General features: G+C 45.9%; 1 protein-coding gene across 1 annotated transcript in view; it reads left to right on the forward strand.

Annotated features, from left to right (window-relative positions):
- LOC125458322 (tyrosine-protein kinase ITK/TSK-like) overlaps nucleotides 1–19,313 on the forward strand; it is a 110,056-nt gene that overhangs the window by 53,248 nt on the left and 37,495 nt on the right. Inside the window, exons 2-4 of the mRNA XM_048543518.2 lie at nucleotides 8,596–8,700; nucleotides 16,340–16,421; nucleotides 19,065–19,193. Of these exons, the coding sequence (XP_048399475.1) occupies nucleotides 8,596–8,700; nucleotides 16,340–16,421; nucleotides 19,065–19,193 (316 nt within the window). The remainder of the gene's footprint in view (nucleotides 1–8,595; nucleotides 8,701–16,339; nucleotides 16,422–19,064; nucleotides 19,194–19,313) is intronic.

Genomic DNA, 19,313 nt, shown 5'->3' on the forward strand with positions numbered 1-19,313 from the left:
GTTCTTTATATGTGTGTGAGTATGTAATTGTTTTTTATATGTGTGTGTGTGAGTATGTAAATGTTCTTTATATGTGTGTGACTATGTAATTGTTTTTTATATGTGTGTGTGTGTTCGTAATTGTTCTTTATGTGTGTGTGCGTGAGGACGTAATTGTTCTATATATGTGTGTGTGTGTGTGGGTATCTAATTGTTCTTTATATGTGTGAGTGTGTGTATGTAAATGTTCTTTCTATGTGTGTGTGTGAACATGTAATTGTTCTTTATATGTGTGTGTGTATGTAAATGTTCTTTATGTGTATGTGTGTGTGAGGACGTAATTGTTCTATATATGTGTGTGTGTGTGAGTATGTAATTGTTCTTTATATGTGCGTGTGTGTGTATGTAATTGTTCTTTATATGTGTGTGTGCATATGTAATTGTTCTTTGTATGTGTGTGTGTGTGTAATTGTTCTTTATATGTGTGTGTGTGAGTATGTAATTGTTCTTTATATGTGTGTGTGTATGTAATTGTTCTATATATGTGTGTGTGAGTATGTAAATGTTCTTTATATGTGTGTGTGAGTATGTAATTGTTCTTTATATGTGTGTGTGAGTATGTGATTGTTCTTTATATGTGTGTGTGAGTACGTAATTGTTCTTTATATGTGTGTGTGAGTACGTAATTGTTCTATATATGTGTGTGTGTGTGAGTATCTAATTGTTCTTTATGTGTGTGTGTGTGTGAGTATGTAATTGTTCTTTATATGTGTGTGTGAGTATGTAATTGTTCTTTATATGTGTGTGTGAGTACGTAATTGTTCTATATATGTGTGCGTGTGTGAGTACGTAATTGTTCTATATATGTGTGTGTGTGTGAGTATGTAATTGTTCTTTATGTGTGTGTGAGAGTATGTAAATGTTCTTTATATGTGTGTGAGTATGTAATTGTTCTTTATATGTGTGTGTGTGTGTGTATGTAATTGTTCTTTATATGTGTGTGACTATGTAATTGTTCTTTATATGTGTGTGTGTGAGTATGTAATTGTTCTTTATATGTGTGTGTGAGTCCGTAATTGTTCTATATATGTGTGTGTGTGTGTGAGTATGTAATTGTTCTTTATATGTGTGTGACTATGTAATTGTTTTTTATATGTGTGTGAGTATGTAAATGTTCTTTATATGTGTGTGAGTACGTAATTGTTCTTTATATGTGTGTGTGTGAGTATGTAAATGTTCTTTATATGTGTGTGTGTATGTAATTGTTCTTTATACGTGTGTGTGAGTTCGTAATTGTTCTTTATGTGTGTGTGTGTATGTAATTGTTTTTTATATGTGTGTGTGAGAGTACGTAATTGTTCTTCATATGTGTGTGTGTGTATGTAATTGTTTTTTATATGTGTGTGTGTGAGTATGTAATTGTTCTTTATATGTGTATGTGTGTGAGCATGTAATTGTTCTTTATATGTGTGTGTGACTATGTGTGCATGTGTTCTTTATTTGTGGGCGTGTGTTTGTGTGTATATGTATGTGTTTGTTCTTTGTGTGTGTGTGTGTTTGTTCTATATTGCAAAGGCACAGGTGGCCTGAGGTGCATTTGTTTTAATGCGAGAAGTGTAGTAGGTAAGGCAGAATAATTTAGGGCTTGGATTAGTACCTGGGAATATGATCTTATTGCTATTACTGAGACTTGGTTGAGGTAAAGGGCAAGACTGGCAACTAAATATCCCACGATATAGATGTTTCAGGCAGGATAGAGAGACAGTTTAAAGGGGTGGAGGAGTTGCATTACTGGTCAAAGAGGATATCACAGCCATTCTGAAGGAGGGCACTATGGAGGGCTCGAGCAGTGAGGCAATATGGGCAGAACGCAGAAATAGGAAGGGTGCGGTAACAATATATTACAGGCCACCCAACAGTGTGCGTGAGATAGAGGTACAAATATGTGGACAGATTATGGAAAGATATAAGAGCAACAGGGTGGTGGTGATGGGTGATTTTAATTTTCCCAACATTGACTGGGATTCACTTAGTGTTAGGGGTTTAGATGGAGCAGAATTTGTAAGTAACATTAGAGTGCAGGACAGACATGTCCCTGTGAAAATGAGGGATAGAAAGGGCAAGATTAGGATGACAGATGAAATTGTGAGACTAGCAAAGACGAAAAAGGAAACATAAATAAGGGCTTGTCAACTGAAAACAGATAAAGCTTAGGAAGAATATCGGGAAAGTAGGACCAATCTGAAATGAGGAATTAAGAGGGCTAAAAGGGGTCATGAAATATCTTTAGCAAACTGAGTTAAGGAAAATCCCAAAGCCTTTTATTCGTACATAAAGAGCAAGGGGGTAACCAGAGAAACGGTTGGTCTACCCAAGCACAAAGGAGGGAAGTTATGCGAGGAGTCAGAGAAAATGAGTGAGATTCTTAATGTTGTTTCAGAGATCATGGGAAATGCAGATGCTGGAGAATCCAAGATAACAAAGTGTGAAGCTGGATGAACACAGCAGGCCAAGCAGCATCTCAAGTGCTCCTGAGTTGCTGCTTGGCCTGCGGTGTTCATCCAGCTTCACACTTTGTTATCTGAGATTCTTCATGAGTACTTTGCGTTGGCATTCACCGAGGAGGGGGATATGACAGATGTTGAGGTGAGGGATAGATGTTTGACTACTCTAAGTCAAGTTGGCATAAGGAGGGGGGAAGAGTTGGGTATTCTAAACGGCATTAGGGTGGACAAGTCCCCAGGTCCGGATGGGATCTATCCCAGCTTACTGAGGGAAGTGAGAGAAGAAATAGCTGGGGCCTTAACAGATATCTTTGCAGCATCCTTGAGTATGGATGAGGTCCCAGAGGACTGGAGAATTGCTAATGTTGTCCCCTTGTTTAAGAAGGGTTGCAAGGATAATCCAGGTAGCTATAGACCGGTGAGCCTGACGTCAGCGGTGGGGAATCTGCTGGAGAAGATGCTGACAGATAGGATCTATTTACATTTGGAGGAAAATGGGCTTGTTAGTGATCGGCAGCATGGTTTTGTGCAGGGAAGGTCATGTCTTACCAACTTGATAGAATTCTTTGAGGAAGTGACAAAGTTGACAGATGAGTGAAGGGCTGTAGATGTCATATACATGGACATCAGTAAGGCATTTGATAAGGTTCCCCATGGTAGGCTGATGGAGAAAGTGAAGTCGCATGGGGTCCAGGGTGTGCTAGCTAGAAGGATAGAGAACAGGCTGAGCAACAGGAGACAGAGAGTTGTAATGGAAGGGAGTTCCTCAAAATGGAGAACTGTGACCAGTGGTGTTCCACAGGGATCCATGTGGGGACCACTGTTGTTTGTGATATACATAAATGATCTGGAGGAAGGTATAAAACTGTGATCAGAGATAATGGGAACGGCAGATGCTGGAGAATCCAAGATAACAAGGTGTGGAGCTGAATGAACACAGCAGGCCAAGCAGCATCTCAGGAGCACAAAAACTGATGTTTCGGGCCTAGACCCTTCATCAGAGAGGGGGATGGGGAGAGGGTTCTGAAATAAATATTGGAGAGGGAGGGAGGCGAGGTGGAGGCGGCGGACAAACTGCTCGTTGTCCAGACATGACTGTTATTTGTTGATGTGTGGGTAAAGGGGGACATAGGTGAGCCCCATTGCTGAGGACTGACTGTTCGTCTTCCTCAGTGGGAGGTCTGGGGGGATCGTGAAGGTTCGGCAGGGCTCAGTGTGGCTGTCTCCTCTGGGGTAGCTGGCTGTGGAGGCTGTGGGCAGAGCAATGAGGTCATCGGCTGTGGGCGGGATTGTGTTGACGGTGGGCGGAGTGCCGCTGGCATCAGCGGTGGGTGAAATTCCGTCAGCGGTGGGCGGAGTTGCGTTGGTGTCGGCAGTGGGCGGAGATGCATCAGCAGTGGGCGGAGTTGCGTTGGCTGCAGTGGGCGGAGAGGGGTGGGCGGCAGCAGCAGCGGTGACGGTGGCGTTAGTGGTGTAACTAGTGGAGGTGGAGGCGGTGGCCCCAGCAGCGCTCGTGTTCGTGATCCCGGAGGTGATGTGCCCGGCGGTGGTGGATGTGATGTCATCGGTGGATTCACCGGTCGTGTCCTCATGGTCAATGGCGGCGGGTACCTTGTGGGGGAGGTGCAGGGTCAGGCTGGGGATGAGGGAGGTTTTAAGGGAGATATGCATGGAAAGTTCTTTACGCAGAGGGTGGTGGGTGCCTGGAACGCATTGCCAGTGGAGGTGGTAGAAGCGGGCACAATAGCGTCATTTAAGATGTATCTAGACAGATACATGGACGGGCAGGGGGCAGAGGGATATAGATCCTTGGAAAATAAGCGACAGGTTTAGATAGAGGATCTGGATCGGCGCAGGCTTGGAGGGCCGAAGGGCCTGTTCCTGTGCTATAATTTTCTTTGTTCTTTCTTCTATGTGTTTGTGTGTGTGTGTGTGTGTGTGTGTGTGTGTGTGTGTGTGTGTGTGTGTTTATTCTTTATATCTGTGTGTGCCTGACAGAGAAATGGGATGCCATTGCACTTTCTTTATTTGGATTCAAAGAGACAATGTATACGTTTCTAACAGATAGGTGACACTCTTTATAATTAGTGCCGTGAATCATCTTCCAACTCCTTCTCAGATTTACACTCAGTCTTAATTTAAAATAAAAATATCAACTTTGGAGAATCATTGTTTAAAGTAGGAAATATGAAATGTTTTTAACATGCGTTGTTTGACAAATGGAATTCAGTTAAAAATATGGAACCGAAAATGGAAAGGCATCAAATCCAGACGCTGAGTGTATGGGGGTAATTGTTGCTGCCCAAAGGATGGTGGAATAGGGCATGGCTACCAGATTTGGCAGCAGAGGAGCTTGGCAGGAGTGGCCACTCCAACCCAGAGTGGGCAGGGGGTGTGAGGTCCCTGGGTTGCATGGGAGCTTCAAGGTTGTGAGGGGTATTGGGGTTTTAGGGGCAGTGTTGGTGGGAGGGTGTAAGATAAGTTGGGAACCAATTGAATAAACATTTAGGAGATGGACTAGGTTTCCCATCAACACCAAGAAACAACTACCTAGCCTTTGGAAAATCCAGTCCATGATGATGACTCAGTAAAAATTGCAATAAAGCATAGGGAGGCGGTGATATTGTTACTGGATAAGTAATCTGTACACCCAAGTGATGTTCCACAGTCCTGGGCTCAAATGCCACCACAGCAGAATTTGTAATTCAATAAAAATAATCTCCGAATGGAAGTCAAATGATCCCACTGTTCATCGCCCTTAAAATCTCAGCTTTCGAAAAAGAATCCTGAGTTCTGGCCGACATATGACTCCAGCCCCACAGCTACCTTATTGCTTTCTGAAATGGCTCTCTCACCATTCAAAGGTAACCATCAATGCGTAATCAATCAGTTTTATTCCTACAAAAAGAAGGCGCTGTAAGAGGGCATTTGGACCCTTTCTGGGTTTGAAACTTTAGTCTGCCCAATTACTAATTTGTAAATGTACAAGGTGTTGGTGAAACAAATTTACTGATTAACCCCAATTATATCCCCTAAAAAGGGCACTGCATGGGGAAAAAAAAAGCACTCAAACCTCAAAAGCAGCTTGTAAAGCAAGTTAGTACATTTTTGCTGTGCCAGTCCAATCCTAATGATGCGCATATGGCATGCAAGTTCTGAAGTGTGCCATTACCACTCCCTTCCCATGGTCATAAGGGCACAGCTCTGCCCTCTATTTATCTACAGGCTCTGTAACACTTAACTGCCCTTTGAAAAGGCTGAACAAGAAATGAGCGCAGTATTATGAAGGAAGGCCCATAGCACTGCCAATGATAAACACCTAGATTTTGTGGGTGAACAGGTTGCATTGAAGATTTGTTAGTCTTTCAGTGTGCTAGCTTACCTCTGAGGGGGTATCATGTTTGGAAGGCTGTGGTTTCAGGAATTTAACAGTATAGTCGAGGCTGTCACTCCCAATGCTGAGGCAATTCTGTAGTGTCACATGTGCTGTCAGCTTGTTGAGAAGGCATGGAATTCCATAATCCATAAGAACAGAATCCCTACAGTATAGAAACAGGCCATTTGGCCCAACAAGCACATGCTGACTCTCTGCAGGATATTCCACCCAGATCCAACCCCCTTCCCTTTAACCCTACATATCCCCATGGCCAATCCACCTAACCTGCATATCTTTGGACTGTGGGGTGAAACTGGAGCACCCAGAGGAAACCCACACAGAATGTGCAGATTCCACATGGAGAGACACCCACACATAGAGTCAAGAGACTGCTCCTTGGCTAATACTCCTCCTTTAGCCAGCCTTCGCTAAAAAAAAGTTTGCGATTTTTGGAATCGTATTGTGCACTGTCTTCCTGCTGGGTTTGGTTATGCAATATTGAAACGCAAGAAAGTAGTGAACTTCCTACACAGAGCTCTGCAGTAATCTGAGCAAACACCCTGCTGGTTCATACCAAGGAAGAGATTTACCTCATTACTGCATTTTCATACCGACTGCCCTCACCCTCTCAGTTCAGAGTCGAGGTTAACTGGCACTCCCTGCTTTCCATCCCTCTCCATTGTAGAACCACAACATTACATTAATAGTTCTGTAATCTTCTCGGACCTTTCAGAGTCTGGAGCATTTTGAAAAGTTGCAAACAATACATCTCTGCAGGATTCAAACAAATGAAAAGCTGGTTATGATGGAGGTCTAGAGTGATGGCTGGGTTTGCACTTGTGGAACATTGAAGTTTGGTAGATTGTCAGAGCAAAAGTAGTCATGGAGTATCAGCCTTTATAAAGTGAAGCTTGTAGTAAAAGACAGAAAGCAATTTAGGGCAAAGGTGTCACAGTCATACCCTGCCATTAGAGAGAGACAAACAGCTGTTGTCAGTATGCCTCAGTTGAGGGGGTGGCATTGAGAAGGAAGGACCTGCATGGTAACCTCAGTGAGCTGAGGAACCAAGCCTGTGCTGTTCATGGAGCTTTATATTGCAAACCAGCTTTCCAACCACTTGAGCTAACCAACAACTGGTGGCGAGGGCCTGCCTCTGTCTAAATGAAGCCCTGGCTAGGACCAGCTGAACTGTGTCCAGCCCTGTCATCTTCACCTTCGAAAGGATATTCCTACATTGCAAAAGAGGTTCTCCAAGATCCCAAACATTACATTGCGAGGAGCAATTTCACAAACTAAATTTGCATTTGGTTATTTAAAGAAGGATTTCAGGCTTTTGAAATAAATTTGACAGGGAAATGTTTTAACCTTGCTGTTGAGTCAAGGATGAGAGAAAATAAATGGAAAATGACAGGCAGATCATTCAGAACAGAAATTAGGAACTAATTTGTCTCATACCTGTGTGGAACTCTTACTTAGGAAAAGCAGTAAATATGTTAGCCCAATTATCATTTGACTCTCCAATCAATAGATAGTTCCCAGGCTGGGGCATGAAAGTGACAGAGTCAGGATAAGTGGAAATTTTGTATTCATTCTCACGATGTGGCTATCCCTCTAAAAGTCAACTCTCATTTTCATCCCTAATTGCCTTTGACAAGATAGTGGTGAGTTGCCATCTTGAATTGGCTTGGTACAGTTGAGCAGCTTGCTTCAGAGGGTTGTGAAACGTCAAGAACATTGCTGTGGGTCTCGAAACATATATAGGCCAGAGTAAACTAGAATGGGAGATGGCCTCCAGCAAATAACATCAGAGAAACCGACCAACTCTCACAACAAGACATGGAATTTCATAGTCATAGGACTTACTTCCTTCTTTCCAGATTTATTGAATTAATGGAACTTCAAATCTCCCATGATAGAGTTTGAGCTCAGAGTACTAGTCAGGGTTTGCGGATTACTAGACTGTTATAAAAACAAAGTTGCTGGAAAAGCTCAGCAGGTCTGGCAGCATCTGTGAAGGAAAAAGGAGTTTTGGGTCCGGCGACCCTACCTTCAACGTTAACCTGAAACGTTAATTCTGTTTTCTCCTTCACAGATGCTGCCAGACCTGCTGAGCTTTCCCAGCAACTTTGTTTTTGCTCCTGATTTACAGCATCCACAGTTCTTTCGGTTTTTACTAGTCCATTAATTTGTTCACTTTGTAACCATATCTGTTGGGATATAGGACATAGCCAAGATCTCACCAATTGATAGATCAAGTTTGAGGGTTGAGTACTTCACTGTAGTACAGTGCATTAACTCAGGACAGCTGTTAACAGTGTTGTTCACAGACTGCAGCATTAAGCATCAAAACTTCTACACGTCTCATTGGTCCCTCTTTATAAGTGTTCCAGCCACTTCCTAGAACAAAATCCTTCATATGTATGCATTTCAATTTTATAGACACAAAATTATCATAGCTTGCTGGCAAATTGCAGCTACAGCCTCTCGAAGCCCAAAATTAGTGCTGCTCCAGTTGGTAGCTACTGTTTATTTAAAACCTGATGCACTATTTCCTCAGGATTACGCTGAAGCTAGAGGCTTGACTTCACTGGATCAAAAAGACAGGGTGGGATCTGAACTCTTGACCTTATGATTCAGGATGACAACGCTACTGACGCAGCCAAGACCAACACCTTAGCTTCAGGCCATTCCCAACGCACACAAACAGAAATGGTGACATTTGTTTTGTTTTTGCAGAAGAAACTCAACATGAAAGGATCCATCGACATCTCCAAGATCAAGTGTGTGGAAATTGTACTGAGTGACATCAGCTTTCCTTGCAGCTACAAATACCCCTTCCAGGTACAGACCCACTTTGTCTCTTGTTACTACACTTTGAGGAGCTTTACCTCGGGCCACTTCACAATTGGGCCTCGACTGCAATTTGGTCCTAACTTACCCTCCGTGAAGGTTTCTGAGAAAAAGCCACTCCTCAGGAACTCCCCCAGTTCCATCCCCTGAACCAGCTGCGAAAAAATATCTGGAGGAGTGGGATGGCTGCTGCAAGGGAGGGAGGGGCTAAAGATAGAAAGGAGAGGGGCAAGGGTGATGGTGGTGTGGGGTTGGGGGCAGGGGTGGGGGTGGTGAGAGTTGGGGTGGGGGTGGTGAGAGTTGGGGTGGGGGTGGTGAGAGTTGGGGTGGGGGTGGTGAGAGTTGGGGTGGGGGTGGTGATGGTGATGGGGAGGCATGGGAATGTTGGTGGTGTGGGGGAGGGGCAGGGTGATGGGAGTGAGAGGGGTGGGGGTGGTGTTGGTGAAGAGGAGGATTGGGGTTGATGGTGGTGAGAGTTAGGGGTGGGGGTGGTGATGGGGAAGGATGGGGATGATGGTGGTGAGAGTTAGGGGTGGGGGTGGTGATGGGGAGGGATGGGGATGATGGTGGTGAGAGTTAGGGGTGGGGGTGGTGATGGGGAGGGATGGGGATGATGGTGGTGAGAGTTAGGGGTGGGGGTGGTGATGGGGAGGGATGGGGATGATGGTGGTGAGAGTTAGGGGTGGGGGTGGTGATGGGGAGGGATGGGGATGATGGTGGTGAGAGTTAGGGGTGGGGGTGGTGATGGGGAGGGATGGGGATGATGGTGGTGAGAGTTAGGGGTGGGGGTGGTGATGGGGAGGGATGGGGATGATGGTGGTGAGAGTTAGGGGTGGGGGTGGTGATGGGGAGGGATGGGGATGATGGTGGTGAGAGTTAGGGGTGGGGGTGGTGATGGGGAGGGATGGGGATGATGGTGGTGAGAGTTAGGGGTGGGGGTGGTGATGGGGAGGGATGGGGATGATGGTGGTGAGAGTTAGGGGTGGGGGTGGTGATGGGGAGGGATGGGGATGATGGTGGTGAGAGTTAGGGGTGGGGGTGGTGATGGGGAGGGATGGGGATGATGGTGGTGAGAGTTAGGGGTGGGGGTGGTGATGGGGAGGGATGGGGATGATGGTGGTGAGAGTTAGGGGTGGGGGTGGTGATGGGGAGGGATGGGGATGATGGTGGTGAGAGTTAGGGGTGGGGGTGGTGATGGGGAGGGATGGGGATGATGGTGGTGAGAGTTAGGGGTGGGGGTGGTGATGGGGAGGGATGGGGATGATGGTGGTGAGAGTTAGGGGTGGGGGTGGTGATGGGGAGGGATAGGGATGATGGTGGTGAGAGTTAGGGGTGGGGGTGGTGATGGGGAGGGATGGGGATGATGGTGGTGAGAGTTAGGGGTGGGGGTGGTGATGGGGAGGGATAGGGATGATGGTGGTGAGAGTTAGGGGTGGGGGTGGTGATGGGGAGGGATGGGGATGATGGTGGTGAGAGTTAGGGGTGGGGGTGGTGATGGGGAGGGATGGGGATGATGGTGGTGAGAGTTAGGGGTGGGGGTGGTGATGGGGAGGGATAGGGATGATGGTGGTGAGAGTTAGGGGTGGGGGTGGTGATGGGGAGGGATAGGGATGATGGTGGTGAGAGTTAGGGGTGGGGGTGGTGAGGGATGGGGATGATGGTGGTGAGAGTTAGGGGTGGGGGTGGTGATGGGGAGGGATGGGGATGATGGTGGTGAGAGTTAGGGGTGGGGGTGGTGATGGGGAGGGATAGGGATGATGGTGGTGAGAGTTAGGGGTGGGGGTGGTGTTGGGGAGGGATGGGGATGATGGTGGTGAGAGTTAGGGGTGGGGGTGGGGGTGGTGATGGGGAGGGATAGGGATGATGGTGGTGAGAGTTAGGGGTGGGGGTGGTGTTGGGGAGGGATGGGGATGATGGTGGTGAGAGTTAGGGGTGGGGGTGGTGTTGGGGAGGGATGGGGATGATGGTGGTGAGAGTTAGGGGTGGGGGTGGTGATGGGGAGGGATGGGGATGATGGTGGTGAGAGTTAGGGGTGGGGGTGGGGGTGGTGAGGGATGGGGATGATGGTGGTGAGAGTTAGGGGTGGGGGTGGTGTTGGGGAGGGATGGGGATGATGGTGGTGAGAGTTAGGGGTGGGGGTGGGGGTGGTGATGGGGAGGGATAGGAATGATTTTGGTGAGGGGGAGGGGCAGGGTGATGCAGGTGTGGGAGAGGGGCTGAGGGAATGGGCGGGATAATAGAGGTGATAGTGGTGTGGGAGAGGGAATGATGGGGATGAGGGAGAAGTGGGGTGCTGAGGATAAAAAGGCTGAGAGACCAGACATTGCTTTGAGTTGCATTCAGATCGCCATCACAACAAAAGAGGAGTCTTTGTTTGGGCTGCTTTTGTAATTTGACCTTTTGGCCTGACAGAAGCCCAATCAGTCTGGGATCCACACGTGAATGTGAACCCAGTCAGCTTGGCACCCTCTTCCTTATACTTTCCAGGGCGTAGGTAAAAAGGCCGGTATTCCCTCCTCCGTTGCTGGAATTCTCTGACTGAAGATCAGTCTGACTCACACATTGTCATGATCTTGAGTAGGTTAAGGAGACGGATCCCTAATCCACCCACAAGGAAGAGATCAGGCCCCCCAGCTAGAGTGGAGATTGAACACCCTGTAGTTTTCACCAACCTGATCCACAATGACCATCCAGCTGAATGAACCGCTTGCGCCCGCCCCAAAGGGAGTGCCAGTTCATTTAACGGCAGAAATGTTTCCATGTGTGTTGTATGCCCAGGCTATGGACCATGATGGTTGTGGCACCAATTTCCTTTGTGTGACATGACTAAACCTCTCCTGCTTTTGCTGTCATTGGCCTGTGCTGGAAGGATTTGCAAGTTAGTACTCAACTGGTTTGTCTGTGTTATGAACACGCTTTCTTTGGCCATCGTCTCCTAGGTGGAATTCAAGCATCAATTCTGTGGCTCAGTTTCAGGGACAGTACCAATTGAACCATAAGACCTCTTTCAACATTTACTGCATGTCCCAAACTGCCCAGTGGTGATGAGCTGCCTTGCTGAGCTACTGCACAAGAACACCAGAACTAAGAGTAGGAAAAGTCTATCAGTCTATCAAGATTGTCCCACCATTCAATAAGATCACAGCTGATTCGACCTCCACTTTAATGTCTACCTCCTGTAAGACCTTTGTAGATCAAAGTTCTGCCCAATTTAACCTTGGCTTGTAGGATTATGGGGTTGGGATGAAGAAAAAGCATCGAAGTGCTCGATTAGTCATGATTATATTGACTGGCAGAGCAGACTTGACGGTCTGAATGGCCCAAGCCTGTTCCTATCATCTAATGGAGAGTACACTCAGTGATCCAGCCTCCACTGCTCTCTGGGTTTGCGCATTTTCCTTTGAGAGAAGAAATTCCTCTTCGCCTCCATCTTGTTAGGAATACCATTATTTTTAAACCGCCTCCCTGGTCCTGGAAATCCCCCATGAGCGGAAACATCCGCTCAGCACCTGCCCTGAGAAGCCATCTAAGATCGTAAGTATTTCAATAACATCACCTCTCATTCTTCAAAGCTCCAGCGTGGTTAGGCCCAACCTCTTAACGCATTCATCTTAGTAATCAGTTGAGTAAATCTCCCCTGAAGTGTTTCTGAAGCAAGAATGTCTCTTGTAAGTAAGGATTGCAAATTGTGTACATTATTCCAGCTCAGTCTTATCAAAACCCTCCACAGTTGTAGTAAGATTTTTCTATTCTTCCCCTCTTGGAATGAGGACCAACATTCCAATTGCCTTCTTACCTGCTGGACCTGTATGTTGATTCTGATTTATGTGCTAGGTCATTGTGCTCCAGCATTCAACGTTCATTTCATTTAAATCATGGGATAACAAGGTGTGGAAATGGATGAACACTGCAGGCCAAGCAGCATCAGAGGAGCAGGAAGGCTGATGTTTCGGGCTTAGGCTTGCTGTGTTCATTCAGTTCTACACCTTGCGGATAGCCTCATGCTTCCCCATATTATATTGCATCTGCCTAATTTTTGCATAACCTACAGACTTAACCCATATCCTTTTGCAGACTCATTTTGCAGACTCCTTACAGCTTGCACACCTGCCTATCTTTGCAGCATCAGCAAATGCGGCTACAACACAGTCAGTTCCTTCATCAGTCATTAACATAGGTCGTAAATAATTGAGGCCCAGCGCTTATCTTTGTGCACTCCACTAGTTATAGTTTCAAATGTGAAAATGATGCATTTATTCCAACTTGCCCTGTATCACAAAGGAAAATAGGGGAATCACTTTCCCCAGTGAGTGGTGCATGCAAATCTCACTACGTCAGGAGTGCTTGAGGCAAACAGATATTTTGGGGGAATGTTAGATAAAGACATGAGAACAGAAGGAATATATGGACTTGCTTGATGGAGTCACATGAAGAGAAATTGGAGGGTTACGTGAAACATATACCCTGGCACGATGGGCTACATGGGCACATGTATTGTAAGTTGTGCATTGCTTGTGCAGAGTCCCTGAGGTTGTGAAAAGGCCTGTAAAACTGCTAAAATATTCTACCTGCTACTTTAGTTTGCAAATGTGGCCACATAAATCTCCACGAAGGAAACCAGAATGGATATTTATGTTGAAGAACTGCATCAGATCTGACATGTGGTGAATTGTCCTATTTCCTATCAGAATGTAATTGAGCCACAGAAGTTTGCAAAATCATTACAGATGAAGAGAGGCCATTCAGTCCAAACTTACTCACTGATCGATAGGTTCTAGTACTATCTGAATGAGACAATCAGTTGCTTCCCAAATATTTTAAAGACATATCTTCCATTACTTTATCTGGAATTTTATTCTGCACATTGTTCACACTGTCTGAGAAATTATTTGGTATCAGTTCTAATATTGCCTGTAGCAATTTTGATCTTTGCTCCCACTATCTGAACCAAATCTTAAGACTGTGGTTTAACTTAAAGAAATATCTTTCTCTGTATCCTGAATCATCTTATATCCCTTTGTAAGACCACCTTGGGCTGTAATGCTTAGTCTCTCATGATGCCTTGAACATTTGGCACAGGCCTTTAAGAAATCTTGTTCGGATATGGGTGATTACCCACCTAACTTGTTTCTGCTGTGCCTGTTGATTTTCTGGGTGACAGAGATAGACACAGAATTCAAAGTGTGGTCTGACCACTGGGAGTTTTGATCGTCATGTTTTTTGACTGTATTTCTGATGCTTTTGTCATCTGTCGCTCTCTGCTGGTTGGTTCTGTTGAGTGTTGTATTGACATAAAATCTTGAGCCCTTTTCAATCTTCAACCTCAACTCTTTAAATGCCATCCATGGAGTCTCCCTGTTTTCCATCTATTAAATACAGGGGGAGGACTTTGAACCTTCTCTACTGTTCATTCAGTTTGTGGCTGGTCCATTCATCAATCCCATCTATCCATTAATGCTTTATAATACCTTCGTACTCTTAATACACCAGAAAGTTGTTGAAATGTTCAGTAATCCCTCATCCAAAGCCTCTCGTGGAGAGGGTTCTAGGTTTTCCTCAGGTTCGAGAGGAAAGATTTTAAAAAGACATAAGAGCCAATTTTTTAGGCAGAGAGTGGTTTGTGTGACAAATGAACTTCCAGAGGAAGTGATGGATGCAGGTAGGGTTGCAACGTTTAAAAGACACTTGGATATGATCATGAATAAGAAATATTCATAGGGACATGGGGCCAAGCGCAGTTGGGTGGGATTAGGTTAGTTTGGGATTATGGTCGGCATGGGCTGGATGTGCCGAGGTTCTGTTTCTCTGCTGTACGACTCTATGACTCTATTTGCTCTTGTGATACCTATTTTGGAAAAGCCATCATTTTTGCCCGTCCCTAACTGCCCCTGAGATGAGCCACCTTTTTGAACCACTGCAGTCCACTCTGGAGATAAGGGAGTGAATTCCAGGATTTTGACTCAATGATACTGAAGGAAGGGCAATGTTTCCAAACCAGGATGGTGCATGACTTGGGAATACACTTGTAGCAAGGTGTCTTTATCCTTCTAGCCTGTATGTTGATCAGTGTGAAGAGTGCCTGAATCTTAAAACGATGCTCATGTTGTTTCCAACTGCCCCTTAAGAGAAAAATATTTCTTCTCCATCTGTCCTATCAAATCCTACAATCGTTTAAAATACATCAATTCACCATTCACCAATCTTCAATGTCCAATAGAATACAGACCTAGTCTACACAACCTGTCCTCAGGATGGAGTCCTTCAGGTTCAGCTCTCAATCTGGTGAACCTACACCATCTTCAGGGTTCAAGCATCTTGTTTTTTGATGTGTGTGATATCCAGAGTTAAATGCAACATTCAGAATGCGATCTGCCGTGAATGCTATTCAATGAAGCATCACTTCTGCAATTTTTGCATTTCAGTCCCTTGAATTAAAGGCCAACATTCCATTTGGCATTTGGACTCATTTTCCATCCATGCAATGGTTTGGGCACTTTATGTGGTTGGACCCCAATCCCTTGCGTCCTCCACAGATCCTTACCTCTCACCGTTAGCAAAATAAATCTACTATTTCATCATTTGCTTTAAATTCCATCGCTGCTATTACATATTTTGTCCAATCCCTGTTGCTATGTCTAATCAGTCTGTTTGGCATCAGAAGGGACTGCATTCAGTGAATGAATGTAAACTTTTAACATATTCTTTCACAAGACAGCAGCGTCACTGGCAAGACCGGCCATTGTTGCCCATCACCAATTGCTCTTGGTCTGAGTTGCAAGGCCATTTTGTCGGGCAGTTTAGAGTCAACATTATTGTGGGCCTGGAGTTAGATGTAGACTAGATTCCCTTCTCTAAGAAACCAGATGGGATTTGAATGAGAATGATTAATACCTTCATGGTCTGCACTACAGAGGCCAGCTTTCAATTTCATTTGCATTTAAATTGCATTTAAGTCGTCTGTGGTAGGATTTCAACCCATTTTCCTGGACTACAAGTCCAGGACTCTGGACTACCATCCTAGTGACATTATCACTCTGTTACCAGCTACCTCTGTATATACATGATGAAAGTGGAAATGGGAGTACGGGTGACACAATGGCTCAGTGGTTAGCACTACTTCCTCACAGTGAGAGCGACTCGGGTCTGATCCCACCCTCGGGCGACTATCTGTGTGGAGTTCATACCTTCTCTCCATGTCTGTGTGGGTTTCCTCTCAGTGTGCCAGTTTCCTCACAAAGTTGAGCAGGTCAGGGTGGATTGGCCGTGCTAAATCACCCATAGTGCCCAGGGGTGTGCAGGCTAGGTTGACTAGCTGTGGGAAATGCAGGGTTACAGGGATAGGGTAGGAGGTGGGTCTGGGTGGGATGCTCTTTGGAGGGTCATTGTGGACTGGATGGGTCAAATGGCCTGCCTTCACACTATAGGGATTCTATGACATTAGAAATTCACATCATGGTGTCCAAAGCATGTAACTCCATCATCACAGGCAACCATTCACATAGGCAGTTCAAACACTAAAGTTTGAACAGAAAAGCTGTAGAAACAGTGCATATTTGCAGACTCTCAATGACATAACTGCACTCTGTCATTGATAAAGACATGCTTTTAAAAACTTGTCATTTTTTCCCAGGTTGTTCACGAGAATTATATTTTGTACGTATTTGCCCCCAGCAAAGAAAGTCGACAAAAATGGGTGAGCGCCCTCAAAGAAGGTGAGGAGACAAATAAAAATATCCGTGCAAATGCTGAGCTGTGTAACGTGGTGGGATTTGTGACCTCAGCGATGGATTGGTCCAATCATAGAATTATATATCAGGGAAAGAGGCCATTTGGCCCATCATCCCCCTACTATCTATCTCAAAGAGATGACCAACCCATCCTACTAGTAGGTAGTGATAATGGGAACTGCAGATGCTGGAGAATCCAAGATAATAAAATGTGAGGCTGGATAAACACAGCAGGCCCAGCAGCATCTCAGGAGCACAAAAGCTGACGTTTCGGGCCTAGACCCTTCATCAGAGAGGGGGATGGGGTGAGGGATCTGGAATAAATAGGGAGAGAGGGGGAGGCGGACCGAAGATGGAGAGAAAAGAAGATAGGTGGAGAGGAGAGTATAGGTGGGGAGGTAGGGAGGGGATAGGTCAGTCCAGGGAAGAAGGACAGGTCAAGGAGGTGGGATGAGGTTAGTAGGTAGGAGATGGAAGTGCGGCTTGGGGTGGGAGGAAGGGATGGGTGAGAGGAAGAAGAGGTTAGGGAGGCAGAGACAGGTTGGACTGGTTTTGGGATGCTGTGGGTGGAGGGGAAGAGCTGGGCTGGTTGTGTGGTGCAGTGGGGGGAGGGGACGAACTGGGCTGGTTTTGGGATGCGGTGGGGGAAGGGGAGATTTTGAAGCTGGTGAAGTCCACATTGATACCATTGGGCTGCAGGGTTCCCAAGCAGAATATGAGTTGCTGTTCCTGCAACCTTCGGGTGGCCTCATTGTGGCACTGCAGGAGGCCCGTGATGGACATGTCATCTAAAGAATGGGAGGGGGAGTGGAAATGGTTTGTGACTGGGAGGTGCAGTTGTTTGTTGCGAACTGAGCGGAGGTGTTCTGCAAAGCGGTCCCCAAGCCTCCGCTTGGTTTCCCCAATGTAGAGGAAGCCACACCGGGTACAATGGATACAGTATACCACATTGGCAGATGTGCAGGTGAATATCTGCTTAATATGGAAAGTCATCTTGGGGCCTGGGATAGGGGTGACGAAGGAGGTGTGGGGGCAAGTGTAGCATTTCCTGCGGTTGCAGGGGAAGGCGCCGGGTGTGGTGGAGTTGGAGGGCAGTGTGGAGCAAACAAGGGAGTCACGGAGAGAGTGGTCTCTCCGGAAAGCGGACAAGGGTGGGAATGGAAAAACGTCTTGGGTGGTGGGTTCGGATTGTAGATGGCGGAAGTGTCAGAGGATGATGCGTTGTATCCGGAGGTTGGTGGGGTGGTGTGTGAGAACGAGGGGGATCCTCTTAGGGCGGTTGTGGCGGGGGCGTGGTGTGAGTGATGTGTTGCAGGAAATGCGGGAGACGCGGTCAAGGGCATTCTCGACCACGGTGGGGGGAAAGTTGCGGTCCTTGAAGAACTTGGACATCTGTGATGTGCAGGAGTGGAATGCCTCATTGTGGGACCAGATGCGGCGGAGGCGGAGGAATTGGGAATAGGGGTGGGTAGGTAGGGTTGAGGTAAAAGGAGAGGAAGTATTTATGGTTAGGATATGAGATATGGAGAGAAAACGGGTGAGTGGGATTAAGCAACATGGAACGATGTTTGAGGTCAGTCCTGAAAATCCAGCAAGTCCGTTTGGTCTATCAGCCTTGCACTGATATTAAACAGAAGGCTGGAAATAATAAAGAAGGGTCCAGACCCGAAACATCACCTTTCCTGCTCCTCTGATGCTGCTTGGCCTGCTGTGCTAATCCAGCTCTACACCTTGTTATCTCTGAAAATAATGTCCCATTTGGATTCTAATCAACAACTGGAGGCGTACAAGGGATACAAGTGGATACAATCCCGAAATAGTAACTAGGTTGTTGAGAAGTCAGAAAGCACTTTTCCAAACTGGAGAGAATGCAGGTGAGATTTACCAGGATGTTGCCTGTGCTGGAGAGTTTTAGTAATGAAACGCGATTGGACAGGCTGGGACTGTTTTGCTTAGAGCAGAGGAGGTTGAGAGGGGAAATGATTGAGATGTATAAAATTATGAGGGCAATAGTCGGCATAAACAGGAAGAAGACGTTCCCCTAGATGGAGGGATCAATAACCAGCGCCCATAGATTTAGAGTAAGAGGCAAAATGTACAGGGGGGATCTGAGGAAAAGTGTGATGGGAATGTGGAATTCACTGCTTGTATGGGTGGTGGAGGAACATAATGTTTATCAAGCATTTAGATGTGCACTTGCTGTAGCAAGGCTTATAAGCCTATTGTTAGAGAATGGGATTAAAATAGTTAGGCAATTGTTTCTGACTGGCACAGACTCAATGGGCCAAAGGGCCTTTTTTCTGTGCTGTGGATCCCTATGACAGAGTGGAAATCTGCCACTCTATCTGCCAAATTACTGTGGTTGCTTTGGAGAGAATCAGTGGACATTTTGAAGACTGAGATTGATAGATGATCTTCGGGTAAAGGTATAGAGGGATGTATTGCTAAGGCAGCTAAATGATTTAAGAGGTGAGTTAAGATCCAACTGAGCAGGCCCAAGGGATCTGGATGCTTTCTTTTCATGTTGCCTGTCGGAGATGCGCAATGAATTTGGAACTCAGAACCAATTGTAACTGATGCAGTTTTTTACTATTGATGTCACTTTCTGTCTTCTTCTTTGTCTTTCAGAAACTAAGAACAACAACATTCTGATCCCTAAATACCACCCAAATTTCTGGACTGAGGGCCACTGGAGGTGTTGTGCACAGCCAGATAAGCTGGCTATGGGGTGCCTGTTATATGACCCTAACAGAGACTGTATGTTGTTACTCTTACTCCTGTTGTTTACCATACTGCGATGTTTCATATAAAAAATAAATTTCCTTCACTCAAAACAGGTTTAGCTTCCGTCCTTCACCCCCTTTGATACTGTCGTGA

Source organism: Stegostoma tigrinum, chromosome 13 (assembly GCF_030684315.1).
Source record: "Stegostoma tigrinum isolate sSteTig4 chromosome 13, sSteTig4.hap1, whole genome shotgun sequence".
NCBI lineage: Eukaryota > Metazoa > Chordata > Chondrichthyes > Orectolobiformes > Stegostomatidae > Stegostoma > Stegostoma tigrinum.